Source organism: Heterodontus francisci, chromosome 49 (genome assembly GCF_036365525.1).
Source record: "Heterodontus francisci isolate sHetFra1 chromosome 49, sHetFra1.hap1, whole genome shotgun sequence".
Taxonomy (NCBI): domain Eukaryota; kingdom Metazoa; phylum Chordata; class Chondrichthyes; order Heterodontiformes; family Heterodontidae; genus Heterodontus; species Heterodontus francisci.
In genome coordinates this window covers 14,172,706-14,196,715 of record NC_090419.1, presented here as the reverse complement: position 1 = coordinate 14,196,715, position 24,010 = coordinate 14,172,706, and the positions used below count along the sequence as shown (strand labels likewise).

General features: G+C 51.8%; 1 protein-coding gene across 2 annotated transcripts in view; it reads right to left on the bottom strand.

The window, feature by feature from the left end:
- Positions 1-5,710: 5,710 nt before the first annotated feature.
- The window catches only part of LOC137358256 (structural maintenance of chromosomes protein 1A), a 41,260-nt gene continuing 22,960 nt past the window's right edge, over positions 5,711-24,010 (bottom strand). The window contains exons 17-25 of one of the 2 annotated variants that reach the window (XM_068024156.1): positions 22,256-22,401; positions 21,179-21,332; positions 19,539-19,649; positions 17,611-17,767; positions 13,706-13,860; positions 12,682-12,833; positions 12,115-12,184; positions 11,363-11,473; positions 5,711-7,468 (exon numbers count right to left, since the gene is read on the bottom strand). In XM_068024156.1, coding sequence (XP_067880257.1) covers positions 7,388-7,468; positions 11,363-11,473; positions 12,115-12,184; positions 12,682-12,833; positions 13,706-13,860; positions 17,611-17,767; positions 19,539-19,649; positions 21,179-21,332; positions 22,256-22,401 — 1,137 coding nt within the window. In that variant the 3' untranslated portion in view covers positions 5,711-7,387. The remainder of the gene's footprint in view (positions 7,469-11,362; positions 11,474-12,114; positions 12,185-12,681; positions 12,834-13,705; positions 13,861-17,610; positions 17,768-19,538; positions 19,650-21,178; positions 21,333-22,255; positions 22,402-24,010) is intronic. The other variant, XM_068024157.1, reaches the window with a different exon arrangement.

Below are 24,010 nucleotides of genomic sequence, written 5' to 3'. Positions count from 1 at the left end.
ATGTTTCTTTTGCCTCCGCGTCTTCCTTCCACTCGGACGGGCACTCCCCTCCCCACTGGAGGCTGTGAAAACCACAGCCTCCGGAACCGACTGAGCGGTGTCTATTGGATGTGTGGGGGGAGTGGGAGGAGGTGCTGTGGAACCACCTTGGGCTGCCGAGGTGGAGCTGGCGGCCAGGAGGTTTGGGAAGTTCTTACGAACATGCCCCACCACCTTGCAGACGTGGCACCGCGCCCCGTCCGAGGTCCAAAAGACGCGGCAGGCCGTCCCCTGGAACTCCACATTAAATTGGCCTTCCAAGTCCTCCTCCCGCGCCAGCTGCATAAATAACTGGCGGCAGAAGGAGTAGACATGTTGGAGGCTGTGTTCCCGAAGACCAAGCCGGACTGGGGTGATCCCTGACCTCACCTCCCCCAGATGGTGTAGGTGGGGGAGGAGGAGCTCACTGCGAATGAAGGGTGGGACGTTTGATAACATTATCCGCTGCGCAGTGGCCCCCAGAGGGTCCACCGGCAGGGAGGTCCCCCCCACAGTGAGCCCCTTATTCAGGGCCAGGGACTCGGCCTGCTCAGTGTTTAGAAAAAACACAGCCTTCCCATACATCTTTGAGGCCGCAACAATGGCTGAGGGGCCGACAACCTCGGCCATTGCCTTCACACAGCCCTCAATGGACATGTTGGGGTTGGGATTGCTCTTCACCCCATGGCTGGATGTTATTAATTTAAAAGGTGACGGGGCCACGTGGGCAGCCACAGAGGCTGCAGCTGCATAGGTTGTAGAGGGCCCCGCCACCTGTGATGAAGGGCTTGCCATGGGTCTAAGAGCTAACCCACCCCAAATTGTAGGCTTGAAAATAACTTTATGCACAAAACAAACAAACAAACAACAGGTTAGGGGAGAGGCTGAGGGAATAGAGGAGAGGGAAAGACAGGCTGTAAGTGATGACTTTCTTTCCTTTCTGGAGGTGGTGCACACAGCACACTTAAAACAGTCTCTGCCACCACACTTGGTCTTACGATCTTCTGGTCTTCTGGTTGGGGGAGGCGTCTTCACCTGGGTCAGCTGAAGCTGCCCAGGCACTATTTATCCCCTTCTGTATATTAGCCAGGCAGCTTCAGCTGACTCAGGTTGGGCAATTGGGGTGGGGAGGGAGCTTCCCTCTAACTTTAGTGCAACTGCACAGCTCCCTGCAGAATTGTATAGCCCCCACCCCTTGTTCTTCTGGCCTCTTCCACCTCCCACAACAGTCCAAATGAAATGAGTCTGGTGCTCAACACCCACCTCCAAATACAGGCTTATTCCAAAAGTCTTTCCTCTGCAGCAAATGTTGAAAAGTTTTTGCGGTGTCTCCTCAGCTCTCCCTCTCCAGCAGCACCTCCAGCAACTGACTGCAGCACTGTCAGCTGCACCTCGTTGAGGCACTCAGCACTCAGTGTTCCCGATCACAGAGGAGCCAATCCCCGTTTTTTTTTTACAGTAACAGCAAATTTATTGCTTTTTTTTAAATACATTTAATATAAATATCTTGGTTCAGGATCGAGCTCAAACTCAGTGATGTCCCTTCTCAAAGATTCTTCATCCATTCCAGACTAGGTCCAAGTTTATCACAAGGATGGGCTGGAATATCAGGCATATTCCCATTATCTCGCATGGGAACTGGGTAATTGTAGGGAACAGCTTGGTTCATTTTGGCTTAGTAACTCGTACTGGGACTCAGCAGAGCAGTCACCGTGCTGTACCTGCCCTGGGAGTGTTTGATGGGGACAGTGTAGAGGGAGCTTTACTCTGTATCTAACCCCCGTACTGTACCTGTCCTGGGAGTGTTTGATGGGGACAGTGTAGAGGGAGCTTTACTCTGTATCTGACCCCCGTACTGTACCTGTCCTGGGAGTGTTTGATGGGGACAGTGTAGAGGGAGCTTTACTCTGTATCTAACCCCCGTGCTGTACCTGTCCTGGGAGTGTTTGATGGTAAGTTTACTCTGCAACTAGCCATGCTGTACCTGGGAGTGTCTGTAAAGAACACTGAGCAAACGAACGCATTCTACCCCAAGGCCACGAAATCCCTCACCTGGATGAGAACAAACGCCCATAAAAAATAAGGTAGCCATCGGGGGAAAAAGCAACTGCAATCCAAAAATCATTGCTCACTTGGTCCGACCCCAGCTCTGCTCCGCGTCAGTCATTCTTGACGTTTAAAAAAAAAAACATTTGTTCCGCAATGAAAAGGAAAAATACAATGCCCTAAAGCGCTGAAAATCAATTTCATAAGATCTCGATTCTTTCCCATTGAAAGGATTTTGGTTATAAATTACATTGGACATGACTGAAAACCCAGCAAAAACAATTAACTCTTTCAGAACACAAAAGGACAACTGAATAACATTCAGTGCCAAGAGTACATACAGTACCTTGTGTGATCTTCTGCTGTCCCGTTCTTCTGAATGTGCCAACTCACAGGCGTCGTTACGCTGTCCGTTCTTCACGTGTCGCATCAACAGTGAGGGGCTGTCGACTGTCTGACTCGCAATGGTTACCGACTCCAGGCCTTGCCCAGCTAATCCAGCCTTCCCTGGACCGAAGCTACTGGCCTCGGGGCCCCTTCACCACCGCTTCCCTCCCCGTCCCGCCTGAGGGCGAACCAGACCGTTCGCAACCTCTAAATCCGAGCTGGGCTTGCAACTCCGTGCCCTCTCTGCCACCACTTGCACCTCCGTCATAGCGTCCGTCTCTGTCCCTGCCTCAGCCCACCTGCTACTGAAACCCTTTCCCCCCCCCCCCACCCCACCCCTTTATTACCTCCAGCGCGACTATTTCGGCGCCCTCCTGGCCGGCCTCCCACTGTTACAAGTTTGAGCTCATCCGAAGCTCTGCAATTGTAAACAAACTCACACCGACCACCATTCACCCATCTCCTCTCCGAACTACATCGGCGTCCAGTTCACCCAATGCCTTGACTTTACAAATCTTATGCTCAAATCACTCCATGGCCTCACCCCTATCTCTGACAATCTCCAGTCCGACAATCCTTAGAGAACTCCTGCGTTCCTCCGATTCTGGCCCCTTGTGCATCCCCCACGTCCTCTGACCCACCATCGACAGGCACGCCTTCAGCCCCAAGCTCAGGAATTCTCTCCCTTCCTTTAGGAGTCTCTTCAGAACCTAGTTCTTTGAACAAACTCCCCTGATGTCTCTTCCTTTGGCTCCATGTTAATTACTGAGTACGCTGTTGTGAAATGCTGCGACCTTATATTACGTTAAAGACGCAATGCAAAGACATGGGAACAGGAGAGGGCCATTCAGCCCCTTGAGCTGGTTCCGTCATTCAATGAGATGTTGGTTGATCTGTGACCTAACTCCACATGCCCACCTTCGTCTCATATCCCTACCTTTTGATAACAAAAAACTCTCAATCTCAGATTTAAAATTAACAATTGATCCAGCATCGATTGCCATTTGTGGAAGAGTGTTCCAAACTTCTCCCACCCTTTGTGTGCAGAAGTGTTTCCTAATTTCACTCCTGAAAGGTCTGGCTCTAATCTCTAGACTATGCCCCTAATCCTAGACTCCCCAACCAGTGGAAGTAGTTTCTACCTACCCTAACTCTTCCTCTTAATTTCTTGAAAACTATCAAATCACCCCTAAATCTCCTAAACTCCAGGGAACACAACCTTAGTTTGTGTAATCTCTCCTCGGAGTCCAGGTATAATTCTGGTAAATCTACGCTGCACTCCCTCCAAAGACAATATATCCTTCCGCAGGTGTGGTGCCCAGAACTGTCCAGAGCAACTCCAGGTGTGGTCTAACCAGGGCTTTGTACAGCTGAGGCATGGCTTCTACCCCCTTGTATTCTAGTCCTCGAGATATAACAGTCTCAGTCCTGTTTCCTGTGGGCCGGAGGACACACGCCACCTCATCTGATAATCCTTGCACCACGGGGCGGTCTTTGTTCTGTCCTTTTATTCACTTGCGATTCACACGAGCCCAGGGATCCACAGTGAGAGGCCCTCGGCACCTGTCGGAAGTGGTTCAGCGGCTTTGTCGAAGGTTCACGCGAGCCACGCAAATGCGCACCGGTGTTGCGGACTTTGCAGCCCCTGCCTGAAAGAGGCACAGCTCTCCGGGACACTGCTGACGCAACAACATTCATGGGACCCGTGGGGCCACCACTGAGGAACTGGGGCACCCTGCTCTTCAGTTCCAGATAAACATGCAAAGTTAGCGCCCCAATAACGGAGGCAGTCCTGCAGTCCTGACGAGGCAAGCAGTCGGAACTTTGTCCCCCCACCACCGTACACCCCCTCGCCGCTGGTAAGCTGAGTTTGTGTTGTGTAGTGTTCCAATGCGCACTTGTGGGTCACTAAGATTTAACCCTTGCCGGCCCTGAAACTCCACCTAGTGTGGACTGCTCAATAGCTTGGCTTGAAGACTCGTGAGCATGAGGATGTGCTTCCAAGGTTGCGAGGGGTGGCGGGGCGAAGGGAGCGGGTGGGAAAGGAGAGGGGGAGGGAACATAATGATAAGCTTAGGGCATTGGTTGGGGAAAAATTAATAATTAGCCTCCTGGGCTGGTGGGCAGGGAATATGATCAGCCTAGGTGCCCTCTCATGGCACCTTCTGAATGGTGCGTGCGTGCAAACACTGTGCAACCCGACGGTCGCATAATGTGCCAACAATTGCAGCCTTGGCTCACGCTCGAAAAGGGAGATACTACAGGGCTGCCGGTGGAACTGTACCCCTACAACAGTCTGCAGTTTTCCGACAGGAAGACAAGTGGAGATGAAATGCTGTCCTCCACCGCCACAAAAAAAGGGCTGTAAATATAAGATAGTCACTAATAAATTACAGGATTCAATAGGGAGGACGTGGAGATGTTTGCACTTGTGGGGGAGACCAGAGCTCGGGGGCCATCAATATAAGAGAGTCAGTAATAAATCCAATCGGGAATTCAGAAGAAACTCCTTTACCCAGAGAGTAGTGAGAACGTGGAACTCGCTACCACTGGGAGTGGTAGATGCGAATAGCATAGATGCATTCAAGGAAAAACTACATAAGTGGATGAAGGAGAAAGAACAGTGGGATATGCTAATAGGGTGAAATGATGTAGGGTGGGAAGAAACTAGTGTGCAACATAACCACCGGCACAGCTCAGTTGGGCCAAACGGACTGTTTCTGTGCTGTAAAAGAAAAGGATTCCTGCAGAACAGGGTCGAACTCTCGCACAGCACGACCAGTGGCAGTGTGTCCCGAGGCAGGAGGTGAGCCCGGGCGCTGGGTTGATATTGGCAGATTCTTGCAGTCCACGGTATCACCTGAACTCCCTTCACGGGAAGCGGCCTCACAACACACTCCAGAGCCGCGCTCTTCCGCAACTCATCAAGATCCCCTCATGGACGACATACCACAAGAGTCACAGGGGACAGATCTGTACCTGCAATTCTTCCTGCATTGCACTTCAAACGTTAAAACACCACTTCCACGACTTGCTGTGGCAGGGGAGAGGAGGATAAGAAAAGGGAACAGCACTGAATCCCAGTGACCCACAGTCTGGCCTGGGATGTGAAAAAAAAAAACCTCAGAGGCGAGGGCCAGAAGGGAAGCGGAGGGTAGGGCATAAAACAGGCCCCTGTTTTAAAAAAACAACAATTGGCTCAGGACGTTCCACTGTGAATACAACAGCGTCTGAGGCGCACACACCACAACGCAACCAGTTAACTTAATAAAACTTATTTTTTATTTGGGGCAAAAATATTCAGGACAAATGTGATTTTGCACAAAGCTGCGATATGAAGTTTAACATGATTCTTCCTAAAAAAAAAAATTTTCCAGCCACTATTACAAAGACAGTTTTCAAAATTTAAAAATACCTTTCACAGTCACACTGCAGTGAGCAAGCGATGGGATACTGAACTCATTCAGGCCATGATCCTAACACGCTACATATCAAATATTCCAATGGGCTCTTCATTTTGAAAAGCCATCCTCCCCAACAGTTTATATATTACACTGATGCCGTTGGGCAATGACGGCGCATCAAAATATCGGCAAAGGTGCACAGGCGTACAATCCAAGATCCCACCCGTCCAAATTTGGGTGGGTGCCCAGAGGGGGCGTCGCGAACCGTGCAAGCATGAGGGTGCAGCGCTGGGGGACACCGTGCTTGCCTTTGGCCGCAGTAGCTTGAGGGGGTGAATGCAGAACCGCAGCAGTACTAAAACAGGTTTTCTCTCTCTCTCTCTCTCTATCCCTGTGACAGGGTTATTTGCTCATCTAGGGACAGCACAGAGCCCTGGTATAAGGCTAGCTGCTCCAAAGGGGGACCCCGCCTGCAAATGGGAGGTGGGGGGGGGGGGGGGGGGACGGGACGCGGCGGAGGTGCTGCATCGAGCAGCCAGGCAGATGTTTCCACAATCCGCCTTCCTCAACAGCTCTTGATCAGCTCGCACGGCACACGCACCTCGCTCTTCTCATTTCTGGGCTCGAATATCCTTTTGGACGACTCCTGTTACAGTCTCCACGGCACAAAAGCAGGAAGCTCACCAAAGGGGGGAGAAAAAATCATCCTTTTTCTTCACAATTAGAGCCTAGTTTCTGCTGCACAGCAAATAAAAATGTCAAGATACCAACCCCTCCCTCCATTTCCCTAACCACCTCCCCCACACACCCTAAACTTCGATCGACTCTTCCAAAATATTTTGCGGACATTGCAGAATTTCAGGCAAGTTACCGACTATCTCAACGTGCTGGCTTAAAGTGGCAGAGGTTAGTGGGACAGGGCAGAACGTCACTCCCCTAGGAATTCCACAACCCAAGAAACTCCAGAGGGGGCGGAATTCCACGTATATTATCCAAAACGGGTAATGCTGCCGCTATAAAAGATCAATCCTGAACGACTGCGAGGACAGCTGTGGGAGAATCAGAAGGCGAAACGCACCGAACGCTGGCTGTCTCGTGGCTTCGAAGGGAGGACAGCGGGTCAAAGGGAGCCGTCAGCGGCAGGGGAAAGGGGCACGAGAATTCAATAAACCGGCATTCCTCGCACGGGATTGCGTTTCTCGTGAATAGTCCCATAGGGGATCTTTGACACCCCCCCCGCCTGAGCAGGCAGACGGAGAGGGATTGGGGGAAAAAGACCTACAACGCCCCACTCTAGTCCCCTTTCTTACCCCAGCCAGACATAGGGGCAACAACAAGGATGAGAATCGCATGAAGGTACAAAGCAAACTGAGATAGGCTCATCACCCCCCTCCCCCCCACCCTGCCCTGCCCCCCTTCACCACCACCAGCCCTTGGTGGGGACGAAGCACAGTCACCACAATGCTGCCAGGCGCATAAAGTACTGTATGCCCCGACAATTCCACTCCACCTCCGCTCATCCCGCCCTCGGGCTACTCGTTGGGCGATGGACCGGCTTCTGGGAACCCAGTCAGGTCGAAGGTCAGCACTTTACTGATGACGCAGTCCCCTTGCTGAAAGAAAAAGGAGAAAGGAGAGAGGGGAAAAAAAAAAATTAGATTGAAACAGTCGGAGAAGGGAAGCAGCCGTTTCTCACCCCATGCTGGACGTGACGCCCTGGACACTTTACTGCAAGATCTCTGCCGGTGCAACCACTTAAAGCACCTGAAAGCTTTCAAAAGGAGAGCGTGGAGGGGGATTGAAAATTCTCTCCCCTCTCTTACCCATAAGCGTCTAACGTCCCCTCGTTCTCATCTCCACCCTGTTATACAGCGTGGAACAGTGTGCCACTGCTTCACAGAGTAAGCATGACGTATAATATTCTTAGAGGGCTTGACAGGGTAGATGCGGAGACGCTGTTTCCGCCCCCACCCCAGGCTGGAGAGTCTCGAACACGGGGTCACAGTCTCAGGATAAGGGGTCGGCCATCTCAGACTGAGATAGGGAGATATTTCTTCACTCGGAGGGTTGTGAATTTTTGGAATACTCCACCCCAGAGAGCTGTGGATGCTTGGTTGATGAGTGAGTTCAAGATTGAGACTGTTGCGCCCTAAGGGGGATCAAGTGATATGGGGATCGGGCGGGGGAAGGTGGAGTTGAGGTAGATCAGCCATGTTCTTATTGAAAGGCGGAGCAGGCCTAAGGGGCCTAACGGCCTCCTCCTGCTCCTCGTTCTCATGTTATGTGAGGAACCTCATCGAAGGTGCTTGAGTTAAATTTGCTTTTAAATTTGGGGGGGGGGACACAACTGAGACACGCACTCGCGGAAACCCCCCCATCTGAGATTAGCTGAGGCCGCAGAGCCAGGAGTACAACCCGGGCTTCATTTGGCCGAAAATCAGCAGCTTCAGGAGAGGACAGGGAGAAATGAGAAGATGGAACAACTTTGGAGGGTGGAAACACAAGACCAGACCCGCACCCCAGCGCAGGTTCCAAGTAACACTGTGGCCAATTCTGGGCACCACGCTTTATGAAGAATGTCAAGGAGCAGGAGAGGCTGCAGAGGAGATTTACCAGAATGGTACCGGGTATGAGCAATGAGGAATATCAGTTACGTGGAGTGTGTGGAGAAGCTGGGATTGTTCGCCTTAGAGCAGAGAAGGCTAAGAGGAGATTTAATGGAGGCGTTCAAAATCAGGAAGGGTTTTGATAAGAGTAATCAAGGAGAAACTGATTCCACTGGTAGGAGGGTCGGTAATCAGAGGACACAGAGTTAAGGTAATTGGCAAAAGAACTAGAGGCGACACGAGGAAAAAATATTTGGCGCAGAGTTGTTATGATCTGGAATGCAGGGCGGTGGAAGTAGATTCAATAGTAACTTTCAACAGGGGAATTGGATGAATACTTGAAGGGGGAAAATCTCAGGGATATGAGGCAAGTGCAGGAGGCAGTGGGACTAATTGGATAGCTCTTTCAGAGAGTCAGCATAGGCACGTTGGATCCTCTGCGTTGCATCAGTCTACAATAACATGACGGAGACGATCCTCTGGCATTAAGAGGTAGGGGCAAGTGACAGATTAATCGACAACCCTCTAATTACTGGCCAAAGGACCGTCCGGGAACGAAGACAAGGCAGACACAAACAGCAAAAGCGCGGCGTGGTTTCGGCATGCCCCCTGCTCCCCACCCCCAAGGCTTTGAAGCCACAGAAAGATCCTTGGCAGGCAGTCTGGGTTTCTCTTGCAGTTAAAAAAAATAAAAAATAAACCAACTCCAAAAACATCTGGAGCGCGGAATTACATTTGCACTCTGATAAACATCGTTTCTTGGCAGCTTCCTCTGCTGTCCTTGGATCGCAAATCCTGTAAGCTCCAGACTGAAACAGCCAGTTGGCAAAGCTTTCCCCACCCCCCCCCCCCCCCAGACCGCAAGAGCCTCTCGCAGTCCTTGGTTTGAACTCCCCCCGCCCCCAACCCCTTACACATCAACCCAAAACAGAAAATTTTAAAAAAGAGAGCGCACAACTGGCATCAAAGCACCGTCCGACAAAGTCGTCCAGAGCCGACAACCTTTCATTGTTTCTCTTCCTCCTCCCCACTCTTCCCACATCTCGCGCTATTTGTCTCCCTCCTCTCCTGAAGGCACCGACTCTCAACGGGGTACAGCCTGTAACCACCCCCCCCTCACCTGCGCGTCTAGTTCACCTGCTGCGGGTGGGGTGGCGTGGGGGGTTAGTGGGGCATCATTCTGGGACGAAGGAGGAGGATATGTGTTAAATGATCCAATTTTAAAAAGGGGATTCATGTACACAGATCTTCAGAAGGTGGCAAGACAAGGTTAAAAGACTGTTTTTTTAAAAAAACAAACGTAGAGTACAAAAGGAAGGAAGTTACGTAAGCCTTTGTAAAACACTGGTCAGACCCGAGCTGGAGTACTGCGTTCCAATTCCGGGCACCGCGCTTCAAGAAGGTCGTCAAGGCCTGGGAGAGGCTGCGGAGGAGATTTACGAAAGCGCTACCGGGGATGAGGGGCCTCAGTTCCACGTAGAGGCTGGAGAATCTGGGAACTGTTCTCCGCAGAGCAGAGAGGGTTAAGGGGAGATTTTGTAGAGGTGTTCAAAATCATGGAAAGTTTTGAGACAGTAATTAAGGAGAAACATTTTCCACTGGCAGGAGGATCAGAAAGCAGAGGGGACAGATTTAAGATAACTGGTAAGAGACTCAGAGCAGTGATAAGGAGAATTTTATTTTAAAAACAGTGAGTTGCTGTGATCTGGAATGCGCTGCCTGAAAGGACGGTGGAAGCAGATTCAACAGTAAAAGGGAATTGCATAAATACTTGAAAAATATATCAAAAAAGAATTGCAGGAGAAAGAGCTCATCGAATAGCTCTTTTAAAGGGCCAGCGAGGGTACGATGTGCCGAATGATCTCCTCCTATGCTGTATGTGTTCCCCGATCCAGTTTTCATCCAACCACACAAGAGTATCTTTTCAGCAAGGAGCAAGGGTCACGGGAACAGCGACCCCATCAACTGCCTGCCCCCCGGGCCCAGTGCGCAAAGGTCAATCATCATGCATCCCTGCTGTGCTGCCCCCTGGCAGAGGTCAAATCAGTTCAAAAGAGGTGGGAGATGGATCCCCGGGGCCACCTATGCCTCACGAATGGGCCAGTGCGCGGCCCCACTGGGATAGTGGAGGGAACGGGGCCGTGGACCCCAGCGGCTGTGACGGCAGGAGCAAGGGGCGTGGCAGGGGGAGGAGAGGTGGCCCTGGGATGGAGAGGGCGGCAGGAGGGGAGGGTGCCGTGAGCCTCGGTGTCGATAGCGTGAGGGGGGGAATCAGCGAGTCGGACGACAAAGAAAAGGACTTGCTCATCGACAGCGCCTTTCACCACCTCAGGAGCTCCCAAAGCACTTCAAAGTCATATAAATACTTTTTATTTTTGTGGTGCGGTCACTGTTGTAATGTAGGGAACAGGGCAGCCGATCTGCACACAGCAAGATCCCCCAAACAACGATGTAATAGAGATCAGATCGTCTGTTTTAGTGATACTGATTGAGGGATAAATATTGGTTCCAGCTCCTCTTCCAATCTCAGCTGTGGGACCTTTCACGTCCATCTTAGAGGGTGGATACCGGGGACTGGGGTTTAATGTCTCATCCGACAGTGCGGCGTTCCCTCAAGACTGACCCTCCGACAGTGCGGCGCTCCCTCAGGAATGACCCTCCGACAGTGCGCTGTTCCCTCAGGACTGACCCTCCGACAGTGCGGCGCTCCCTCAGTACTGACACCGAGTGTTAGGAACATAGCAGGAGCTTTGAAGCAACATGGGGCGGAGGAGGGGGAGGGTGCAATGGAACGGGAGGGAGGAGTTGGTTCTCAGGACTCTGTACCACTGGGAATGTGAGACTTCGTGAAGCTGGCTCCCATTAGAGTGAATAGGTGAAGAGGAATTTACTGTCACTTACCTCAGGATAAACTCCGATAAGAGCATCAGCTTTGGTGTAGAATTCCTCTTTCAGGGAAATAACCACAGCCTGGAAATTTGACACTGACTGCTCCTTGATGTAGTTGGCAACCTGGAAAAAGTGGAATCCTCCCCTCAGTCGGCTGAAAACCTGTTCGCGCAAATTCCCCTTCCCTCAAAAGTTTCAAATCCTTCCAGGGCGCAAGGCTGGCATGCCCCTCTGCTCCACGTGCATGCCCCAGACAGGGCACGCCGGCGGGCTATTTGACCACGTGGGGCACCACAGCGGACCCTCGCCCATCGCTCTGCAACAAGGAACACTGGACCAGCCCGTGAGCAATTACAACAGCCGTTCGTGATGAGCCCACTTGGGAGACTCGGGATGTATCCCTGAATCCTCCTGGGCTCCTCAGCAGCTGACTGGGAGAAGAGGGGAGGGGGACTGTGTCTGAAGTAAAGCTAGTTACTGGAAGTGGTGCAGCACCACATCAAGGGTGACCTCCCAGCATGAGCGAGAAAGTCAGACAGTGAGAAAATCAGAGCGACTGCGAGCACGAAAACAAATGAGTACACGAGGGTGGCTCTGTTTCACGCGCGCGCAGAGAGACTCATGACAGCACAACAGGTGCCAGTCGCACACCCAGCAGGGAGGGGGAGCACGGGGGCAACCTTTCCCCCTCCTGCTCGCGCAGCGCTCCAGCACCTTGGGATGTTAAACTCGGCGCCTGCATGGATCGGGACGAAAGCACTCACCTTCCCAATGTTTGTGTTGTCGAGAGCAGCATCAATCTCGTCCAGAACGAAGAACGGAGCTGGTTTGTAGCTGGGGAAAGAGGATAGCCTTGGTTAGCAGCCCGTTCAATTGTATCCCTTACCCCTAAAACAAGCACGCACCACGAACGTGATGGAAGAGTCAACAGAGATCAGCAAATCAGGATGGGGATTGGTGGATTGTTGTTGGGTAAGGGTATCAAGGGCTATGGAGCAATGGTGGGAAAACAGAGTTGAAGTACAGTTCGAGGGGCTGAATGGCACCCCCCACCCCCCACCGCCCCTACCATAACAGACCGGAGGGGCTCAATGGGGCCTCCTCCAGCTCCTATCTAACAGGGTCAAAGAGCTTAATGGCCCCCTCCAGCTCCGACCTTAGACCATGGCTCCCAACAGAAAGTATACAAGTGCGCACGGACGACACACTGTTCCGGGTACAGTCTGAAAACTTACAAACCATATTTCACTCCATCAATTTAAGCTGGATTTAAATCCAGTGGTAATAGGGACAGCGCCCTGCAGCGTCCCACAACCCGCAAATGTCCGTACCTGTGGATAGCAAACAGCAGGGCCAAGGCTGCAACTGTCTTCTCCCCTCCCGATAAGTTGTCCATGGGCCTGAACCTTTTCCCCGGAGCCACGCAGTTATAGTTGATCCCATCCAGGTAGGGTTCCTCTGGATTCTCCGGGCCCAGGAATGCCTGGATAATAATAGACCGTGGTCACGGATCAATGTACACACACGACAAACTTGAATCTATGTAGCACCTTTAAACTTAGTGAAACGTCCCAAGGCATTTACTTAAAACAAAAAAAATTACACTCCTGGAATTTAGGCACCAGCCGTGGCTCAGTGGAACTTCACTCACGCCTCGGAGTCAGAAGGGTCGTGTGTTTGAGCCCCCATTCCGGAGACTCGAGTCTCCATAATCCAGGCTGACCCTCCCAGTGTCAGCACTGAGGGAGATGCCACCCTTCTGGATGAGATGTTAAACCCGAGGCCCAATCTGCCCTCTCAGGTGGTTGCAAAATGATCCCTCGGCCACTACTGGCAGTGCCACTAATGGGAAAGCAGCTTGACTTATCAGCAGGTTTGTGGGGTCGACTTTCCCAAGCGCACTATGCTGCTCGATGGCACGTTCCAAACCTGCCACCTCTACCACCTAGAAGGACAAGGGCACCTGCAAGTTCCCCTCAAGCCACATATCACCCTGACTTGGAAACATATTGGCCGTTCCTTCGTTGTCGCTGGGTCAAAATCCTGGAACTCCCTCCCTAACTGCACTGTGGGCGTACCTACCCCACACGGACTGCAGCGGTCCAAGGCGGCAGCTCACCCACCACCTTCTCAAGGGGCAATCTGGGATGGGTGACAAAATGCCGGCCTCGCCAGTGATGCCCACAGCCCATGAACAAATATTTAAAAAAAAGGGCTGGAGTGCAGCACCAACAGAGCAGGGAGAGAAGAATCACAGAGCAAATCAAAAGGCGGCAGCTCCGGTTTACTGCAGACAAGATGAGCCAGGTTTGAGTGCAGACCAGCGGACGAGCCTGGGGTGTGCTCTGCCCTTACCTGCGCGCTACTGTTCCGCGAGAGAGCCTTGTAAATCTCATCGATGTTGGTGGCCACGGCCTCAAAACAGGCATTGAAGCGGTCAAAGCGCTCCTTCTTGATCTGTTCGAAGGCCTGCTTCGCTTTTTTGGCTCGCTTTCTTGCCGCTTCAAACTCTACCCACAAAGAGGAAGAGGAAAGTGGTTAGAAACAGTTAAAAAAAAAAGGTACAATTTTAACGTGTTATCAGGCGAACCTCAGAGATAGGGAGTGCCTGGTCTGATAGTCTTCAGATAGCGTGTGTGTGTGGGGGGGGGGGGGTGTGGACATCATTGGGTTGTGATAACCTTCGTCTATTTCTCACGGCCTGCTGGCACTCTTCATTCAGGCTCACGCACACATACGCGGACATTTCGCACCCATGGATGGACTACGATCTTGACGCAGCTAAGGCATGTCAGCTGTGGCTCGGTTGGTAGCACCCGCGAGTCTGAGTCAGGAGACTGTGGGTTCAAGACCCACGCCAGGGACTGGAGCACAAAATTCAGGCTGACACTGCCCAGCGCAGTACCGCGGGAGAGCTGCACTGCCTTCGGACGAGACGTTAAACCGAGGACCCACCTGCCTTCTCGGGTGGACACACACACACAAAAAAAAAATCCCACGGCGGCAAGAACAGCAGGGGGAGCCTTGGGCCAATATTTATCCCTGAACTAACATCACTGACGCCGATGAAATGTTAACTCCCTCCAGAGATGCTGCCTTGACCGGCTGAGTATTTCTGCCTTTCACTTTAGATTTCCAGCAGCTGCAGTTATATTGCTTTTGTATCAGCTGAAGTAGAATATCTGGTTGTTACGCAATTGCTGTTTGTGGGAGCTTGCTGTAGGCAAACAGGCTGCTGCGCCTCCTACATCACAACAGTGAGTACACTTCAAAAATTACTTAACTGGCGGTACAACACTTTGGGTGTCCTGAGCTAGAGAGAGGTTTTTTTTTGAAAATACAGAAAAGGGATTTTTTTCTTTCACGCTGCAAACTCTCCCGGCGCACTTTGACACTTCACTCGTCAGCTGTGCCGGGAGTGCCAGGAGGTGATTCACCTGTGGATAGCATCATAAGCCAACTCCAATATTACCTGGCAACAGCGGAAACTCCCTCAACCGTTCGTAAAACTCACGACAAGATGGGGAAGGACATTCAACCAGCCCAGGAGGAGCCTATAGACAGCACACCTGCTCCTCCCCCAACCCCCCATTACATTTTCCAGCTGTCTCTTCAATTAGACCAGAGTATCTGTCCTCACTCCCATACCCAGAGCCCACCCACTCCTGTGGCCTCGAAGGGTTAACGTACCCGAGAACAGAGAAGGCGGAGGGGGTGACCTGATCGAGGTCTTTAAAACGATGGATGGGTAGCTGCAGAGAAAATGTTTCATCACTCTTGGTCTGCAGAACTTCCAGAGAGGAGCCCCAAAATCACCTCCCCCTAGTTTGACCCTGCGCCCCCTCGTCCGACTGCCAGGGTTTAACTAGGCTCCCCATGTACCTTTTCCCACAGTGTTGGCTATCATATGCGTCTATCAATGTCCCCCCCACCCCCCACACCCCCGTCACCTCCTGCCAAGGGGCAGCTCCCTGGCTGTCTCCAGCCCTCTTCCCAAGCAGTCTGTACGACACTCAGGATGAGCCTCCTGCCTCATTGCTGCCCCTCCACCACCACCACCGCCCTCCCCCCCACTCCCTCACATCAAGGCCCTGAACTTCCTCCCTCATACAGCAACCCACAGCTTTTTGCCAGGGAAACCAGAGCTGAGAACGGTTGGCAATAGTAAGCAAGCTGCTAATGTGGCCTCAAAGAATGAGCATATCTTAGAAAAAAAGAGGTGTACGGGGTGACCTGATAGAGATCATTAAGATTATGAAAGGGTTTACTCAGGTAAACATCGAGAAGATATTCCCACTTTGTACAAGAGAGATCAGAACTCAGGGACCATCAATATAAGACGGGGCGGTACAGTGGCACAGTGGTTAGCACTGCAGCCTCACAGCTCCAGCGACCCGGGTTCAATTCTGCGTACTGCCTGTGTGGAGTCTGCAAGTTCTCCCTGTGTCTGCGTGGGTTTCCTCCGGGTGCTCCGGTTTCCTCCCACAAGCCAAAAGACTTGCAGGTTGGTAAGTAAATTGGCCATTATAAATTGCCCCTAGTATAGGTAGGTGGTAGGGAAATGTAGGGACAGGTGGGGATGTGGTAGGAATATGGGATTAGTGTAGGATTAGTATAAATGGGTGGTTGATGGTCGGCACAGACTCGGTGGGCCGAAGGGCCTGTTTCAGTGCTGTATCTCTAAACTAAACTAAACAGTCAAAAATAAATCCAATGGGGAATTCAGGAGTAACTTCTTTACCCAGAGAGTGGTGAGAATGTGGAACTTGCTCCCACAGGGAGTGGTCGAGGTGAATAGTATCGATGTATTTAAGGGGAAGCTGGACAAACACACGAGGGAAAGAGGAATAGAAGCATAGGGTGATAGAGGGAGACAAACAACGGCATACACCTGATGGGCTGAGTCTGTTGCAGACTTGCTGTAACTGCTGTAGGACCACAAGCTTCCAGAAACTTCTCTACTGCCCCAACCTCAGCCACTCCCGCCCACCTCGAAACAGTCTGCAGCTTTTCAAAGCTTAGCCTTCACTGAGAGAGCTGCAGTGTTCAAAGGAGGGGGAAAGATATCCAAGGCATTCTTGGAATGCGTGGAAAGTGAGTTTTTGTTGACTTTTTTTTCTCCCTGAGTTACATCTGCTGGGAAAGGCAAGGAGCAACAAACCACCCCTGGGATCGGCCCAGGTTTCACCCCCAGCCTGCGCAGGGTTAGGCTGATGGGAGCCAGACGTGGAAATAGATGGTTACTGCAGCTAGGCACAGCATTCCACGGTTGCAGAGGAGTCAAAAGGTACTTGATTACTGCCCAGTAACTACTATGGGCAGTACTGAGGGAGAGCTGCATTGTCAGAGGCGCCATCAGATGAGATGTCGAGACAAGGGCTTATCTGCCTGCTCAGGTGAATCCCCTGGCACTGCTGGAAGGGGAGTAGAGAATTCTCTCGGATATCCTCAGGCCGACATTACCTTCCTCAATCGACACTACCAAAAAACAGACCAACTGGGTACTGATCTCGTTTGCTATTTGTTCTGACAAAAAGTCACAGACCTGAAACCTTAACTTGGTTTCCCTCTCCACGGATGCTACCAGACCTGCCTGGTACTTCCAGTATTTTCTGTTTATTTGCTATTAGAGGGATCTTGCTGTGCACAAATTAGCTGCCATGCTTGCTTCCATGGGGGAAAAGAACTTGTATTTATATCACGCCTTTTCGGTCCTCAAAACGGCCAAAGTGCTTCGCAACCAAAGATGTGCTGAAGTACGGTCGCTGTTGTAATGTAGGAAACGATGAAGCCCATTGGCGCACAGCAAGCTCCCACAAACAACGTGATAAATGACCCAGATCATCTTGTTTTAGTGATGTTGGTTGTGGGATAAAAAATTGGCCCAGGACACCGGGGAGAACACCCCCCTGCTCTTCTTCAAAATAGTGACTGGAATCTTCACATCCACCTATGGGGATGCCTCAGCTTAACAGAACACCTGAAGGACGACACTTCCATACAGCGCGGCGCTCCCTCGGCACCGACCCTCCGACAGTGCGGCGCTCCCTCGGCACTGACCCTCCGACAGTGCGGCGCTCCCTCGGCACTGCTGACACTTGGCGTCTTGGCGTGGATTATCAACTCAAATCCCTGGAGTGGGGCTCAAACCCATAACCTGCTGACTCAAGAGGCGACTGTGACACCCACTGAGCCACAGCGATTGTTCCACAGATACAAAGCACTTTGCGGCACTCGCGAGATGTGACAAGAGGACCCACCTTCCGACGTTTCCTGGAATTTATCCCGCACGCTATCCAGCTTTTCCATGGCCTTCATATTGGGGGCAGCGATCCGTTGCAGGATGTTTTGGTGCTCTGTCACCTTCTGCTGGAGGCCGTTCAACTCTATCTTGACCTCGTCCTCCGCTAGTGCGTCCTGTGCGACAGAAACATCAGGGCAGAGTCAGTACAAAACCCTCTCTTTTTTTATTTTTAAGAACAAAACTCTTTCCCTCCTTGCTGCACTAGGGAAATCATACACAGTGGATGGCCAGGGATTATCTGACCTAGCTGTGCCATCTAGTGGAGAATTTAAATTGCACATTATTCTACTTGTTTGTCATAAGCATATACAGCAATTGGGACGTGCTTGTGAAGGGTGTGGGGCGGGGACGTGTAAATGGGAACAGGGGATGCTGCTTCCCCTGGCTGGAAAGTCTAGAACTGGGGGTCATATCTCAGGATAAAGGCCAGCAAATTCGGACTGCAATGAGGAGGAATCTCTTCACTCGGAGGGTTGTGAATCTTCGGAATTCTCTACCCCAGAGAGCTGTGGATGCTCAGTCGTTGAACATATTCAAGACAGAGACCCATAGATTTTTGAGCACTAAGGGAACCAAGGGATATGGGGATCGGGCAGGAAAGCAGAGTTGAGGTAGATGTTCAGCCATGATCTTGTTGATTGGCGCAGCTGGCTTGTGGGGCCGAATGGTCTCCACCTATTTCTTACCTATGTTCCCACGGAAGGAAAGAACATTTAGCTTACAGGGTAAAGTTATGAGGACAGGCTGCGTAAACTCGTTTTGTATTCCCTCGAGTTTCGAAGGTCAAGGGATGATCTGATCGAGGTCCTGAAAATAATAAAAGGGAATTGGTCGGCTGGTTACGGAGAAACTATGTAGGTTGCGGGAGCCCCAGAACAAGGGGACATAGCCTCAAAATTAGAGCCAGGCCGTTCAGGGGCGATGCCAGGAAGCACTTCTTCACACGAAGAGGAGTGGAAATCTGGAACTCTCTCCCCCCCCCGGAAAGGTTGTGGATGCTGGGGTGTCAAATTAAATTTCCAAAACTGAGACTGAACAAGTGGATTAAGGGATATGGAGCAAAAACGGGAAAACAAGGTTGGGGCACAGATCGGCCAATATCTGATCGAATTGCACAGCACGGCCGAGGGGCCGAATGGCCTCCTCCTGATCCTATGTTCAATCAACTCCCCTCCCCATCCCCTCAATCTTTGACAGCTCTCGTGGCTCTGGCCATTCTTCAGTCCCTGGCTGACATCATTATGTGGGACACCTTCTGTTTTACAACTGGGCCCTCTAATGCATGCACAGGTCAAATCTGAGCATAGTCAACGGGATTCTGCTCACTTCTGGGATTTTGGGAAACCCGTCAATTTTCCTGGGAAAGCCCCGACGATGGATGCCTAGTCAAAGTGCTGGACTCTCTTCGGAGTCTACTCTCGTTGGTTAAAATGGCAGAAGCACCGGAGAACGTGCAAACAACTGGCCAGGACAATACCAGAACAGAGAGGTTATAATTGTCCAGAAAGATTGAACAGGCCCGGGCTCTTTTCTCTACAAAAGTGAAGGCTGTGGGCTGAGAGGTTATTAACATTGAGAATGGGTTCAATAGGATAGACATAGAGATGTTTCCACTTGTGGGAGACACCAGAACAAAGGACCATAAATATAAGACAGTCGCTAATAAATTCAGAAGGGAATTCACAAGAAACCTCTTTACCCAGACAGAACGTAGATCTCGCGACAGCAGAGAGTGGATGAGACGAATGGCGTAGATGCTCGTGTGGAGCAGAAACTCTGGCCAGGACCACCTCGATAGAATGGCCCGTTTCTGTGCTCTGAATTCAATGTAAAATTGGAGCCACATCTATCATACAATACAGGCTGACTGGCAACCAACTGTACCTTCAGGTCCTCTGACAGCTCGCTGTAGTCAATCTCAATCATCGCCTCCCGTGCACATACGTTCGAGGTCCTCTGGGAACTGCTGCCTGGGTCCTCAGACTGTGATCCGCCCTTAGAGGGAAACGTCAGCAAATCAGTTCAACCAAATGTGACGGGCGGGGGTGGGGGAAGAACGGAGAAAATAGGGCCCAGCGAGAGTGGGCATGCGACGAGGAAGAGGAGTGGAGAGACCGAACTCACAAAAAAAAGGGGGTGACGGTGGTATGTGGGGAGGGGGGGGGGGGGGGGGGGGGAGGGCGGCGTGTGGGCAGCGGAAAGTGACCGATGCAGGAATGGAAGCAAACAATGGAGTTATGGGTCAGTTGGGAGTTTGCGACAAAAGGGCGACACAGCAATTTCCTGGGCCTGAGACGATTGGCCTCCAACTTCCACAGCAATTTCCTTTGTACCATGTATGGCTCCAACTAGTGGAGAGTTCTCCCCAATTCCCGAGTTCAATTTTGCCAGGGCTCCTTGGTGCCACACTCATTCAAATGCTGCCTGGCTATCAAAGACAGTCACTCTCGCCGCACCAACTCAATTCGGCTCTTACTGAATTGTCCAGCAGGTGCGAGAGGCCACATTTGTGCTTTTATTTGGTCGTGGGATGTGGCAGTCATATAGCCTACCCCTGCTCCTATTTCTTGCATTCCTGAGCTCCTGGCAGGTACGAGATCAGGCCTTTCGGTGACCTCTCAATCGCCATGGTTAAAATACGCCGGGTTGCGCTCACCAACTAGGTGGAGGCAGGACACACGGGTGAAGTACCGGGGAGGTGCGGGAAGAGGGACGGCTGGTACTCACCGAACAGCACCCTGGCGTGCGTTAAGTCCCTCCAAGCACAAAAACATTGGTGCTCGTCGGGCTTTCACTTTTTTTCCCCGTTCTCTCCACCATATAGTCGATCAGATAGAAGATCGTTGTTACAGGGCAAGATGAGGGAGAGAGGACAAGGGAATGTTATTGAGGTAAAGAATCGAGGCAAAGTTTTAAAGGAGTTGCAGATTTCACATCGTCAGGATGCCCCAAAGCGTTTTATAACCAATTAATTTAATTTTTTGGCGTTTAGTCGCTGTTGTAATGTCACAAGCATGTGCACAGCAAGCTCCCACAAACAGCAAAGTGATAAATAACTGGCACCATTTGTTTTAATGATGTCGGTTGAGGGATAACTATTGGGCCTGGGACACCAGAGAGAACTCCTCACCCATTCTTCTTCCAATAGCAACCGTGGAATCTTTCACATCCACCCGAGGGGGCAGACGGGGACCTTGGCTTAATATTTCGCCTGAAAGACGGCTCCCTCCGACAGGGCAGCACTCCCTCGGTACTGACACTGGGAGCGCCAGCATGGATTTTGTGCTCAAGACTGTGCAGTGGAAACACTGAGCCATGGCTAAAAATGCAGGTGGGGGGGGGGGGGGGGGGAAGGAGTGTGGGATCAGGGTTTGGTGCGGGGTGGGGGGGGGGGGGGGGGGGGGGGGGGGGGGAGAAAAGAGAAAGACTAAGAAAAAGCGATGAAAACTTTGCATTTTTTTTTATATAGATAAAACAACTGCTGCCTGCCGGTAAAGCTCCAGCCAGCGCCCAGCACACTTCACCTCCTCTTGGCTGATGTCGTCCATGCTTCCCTGCTGCAGGGGCAGTTTGATATCCTGCATTTTGCAGTTCTGCAGCAGGTTGTGTCGGTCGCTGCGCTTCTGCTCCAGTTTGGTCTCGAGGGCGGTGACTGCCTTCTGGAGTTGGGTCATCTCCCTGCGAAACGGGGGGGAAAAAAAATGGAGGAGGGGGCGGTGGTTACGTGATGAGAAGTGCTGGGCATTCCCCCCTCGCCGACCCCGGTTACGAGCGAGTCTGCCCCCCACCCCGGTAGCTAAGGTTGCGCGTCTCCAGGGTTGCCGGGGAACCGTTCAACCATGCCGGCAGCACCCCCGCTCAAGTGAGGGGAGTGCGCGGCCAGGATTATTCGACTGCGGGAGCTTGCGCACACCTTCCAATAAAGGGGGGGGGGGGGGGGGGTGGCGGCGTTCACGGCACAAGGAAAGAGAGTTCCAGATTTCCACTCCCCTTTGTCTGAAGAAGTGCTTCCTGACATCACCCCAGAACAGCCTGGCTCTAATTTTAAGGTTACACTCCCTTGTTCTGGGCTCTGCCCCACCAGATGAAATAGTTTCTCCCTGTCGACCCTATCGCATCCCCTTAATCATCTCAAACACCTCGACTGGATCAGCCCTTAATCTTCTACACTCAAGGGGTCACAGGCAGCTTTATGCAACCTCTCCACATAACTGAACCATTTTAGCGCCGGTTTCGTTCTGGTGAATCTGCGCTGCACCCCCTCCAAGGTCAATATATCCCTCCTGAGGTGTGGTGCCTAGAACTGAGCGCAGTCACCCAGATGGGAACTATCCAAAGTTCTGTATAACATCCACCCCTTTGTATTTCAGAGAGAGAAAAGGGCAGCACTCCATTAGCACGTATTGTGAATGCACACCCTATCAGTCTGGGGCTAGAGGTGGACCCCAGAATAGAGTTAAGATACAGATCAGCCACGATCTCAGAGAATGGCAGAACAGGCTCAAGGGGCTGAATGGCCTCCTCCTGCTCCGATGTCCCCCCGAGGTAAAAGGACACTGTCTATCCCCGCTGAGCCACCCAACCCCATTCGCCGCACTGACTTGTTGGCCCCTCCGAGCTTCTTGCGGATGTCGTCCATCTCGTGATTCTTATCGTTGACCTCGGACTTCTTGGCGAGGTGCTGGTTCTTCAGGTCCTGGAGCTGGGCCATGGTCTCGTCGATGATCTTCATGTGCCTGTGCTCCTCCTGCAAACAGAGAGCGGCAGCTGAAAGGAAGGTGCTGAAGGTTTGGCGGGTTTCTCACCAACGCAGCTAAAAAAAAAAAAGCCTCTATCGCCTGTGTCCCAGCCTCTCCCCAACTCTAGCTGCAGGGCAGGGGAATGGGTTCCCCGGAGATTATTTGATCAAGGTGTTTAAAATCAAGAGGGGTCCAGACCTCTCGCCTGTGTATGTTCACGAGTTTCACTTGGCCTATCCTTGAGATAAGCGTTGGGGTAAAACATACCGTACTATTCTCTACGGGGCGCTGTGTCGTACCATGCCAGAATGATGTCTGAGAGGTATTCACACAATATCTCCCCTTACTCATGTAAGCCAACCGAGTTGGACTCATAACCACCAGTACTGCCTCCATAGTGCAATTAACTGTCGCATAAAAACCACATTTAATGTCTATGATAAAAGCAAAATACTGTGGATGTTGAAAATATGACCGTTGACGGACCTGAAACGTTAACTCTGTTTCTCTCTCCACAGCTTTGACAATAGATACTGGGCAATTTGGGAAGCACTTCCTGTCCGCAATCGGGGGGAGCAGCAGCACCTGTGTTGCTGCAACTGGAGTGGAGACAGCAGAGTGGAGAGAGCTGCATTTACAACTTTAACTGTGGGACTGTTGTACTTTATTCAAAGACAAAGGTGACCTGCAAGTCATTTTGGAGAGGTGGTTTGCTGTTTGGACTGTTGGGGGAGGGAGGAGCACCGGGGGTGGGGGGGGGGGGGGGGAAGAGAACCCCTGCACTTGCTCTTGTGTTTATCTTCCATCCTGCACAAAAGGGGCTCCCTCCCCACCCCCAACTGTGTGGCTCGGGACGGCTGGAGATGCCCGGCTGAAGACCATCTTTATCGAACAGAAGGAAAAGGAGAGAACCGGGATGCTCTGGCTGACCCGGGCGAAGAGCCCTCCCCTAACTGGAAGACTGAACTGTAGACTCTGCAGGAAGGTGCTCCAACCACCAATTGAACAATAACATCCTCACAGGTCTTCTCTCCCTTCCATCACTCGGCAACCTATCCTCTCCTTGTCCTTTTCAGCCCTATCCTCCTCTACTCCCTTCCCCACCCCATCATATTGCTTGTGTTTAAGAGAAAACTATTGTGTGCTTTGTTTCTTGGGGTCGGGCGTGCCTCTGCAACCCCAGTGCAAGCCCCTCTTTGCCGGTGGCGGGGCCTTCACGCATGTACACTGCAGCGGTTGCTGCAGCTGCACCTGTTGCCCCGTCACCGTTTGCACTAATAACATCGAAGCATGGGGTCAAGAGTTACGTCCACCCCAATATGTCAATAGAGGTATGCATGAAGGCAATGGCCAAGGTTGTCGGCCCTTCGGCCATTGTTGCTGACTCTAAAATGGAGGGGAAGGCAGTGTTTTTCCTGAAGACTGAGCGGGCGGTGTCCCTGACTCTAAACAAGGGGCTCACCGTGGGCGGGCCTTTTCTGCCAGTGAACCCCCTGGAGGCCACTGCGCAGCAGGTCACTCTGTTGAATGTCCCACCCATTATTCCTGGTGAGCTCCTCCTTCCCCACTTGCACCATCTGGGGGAGGTAAAAACGGGGCTCACCCCAGTCCCATTCG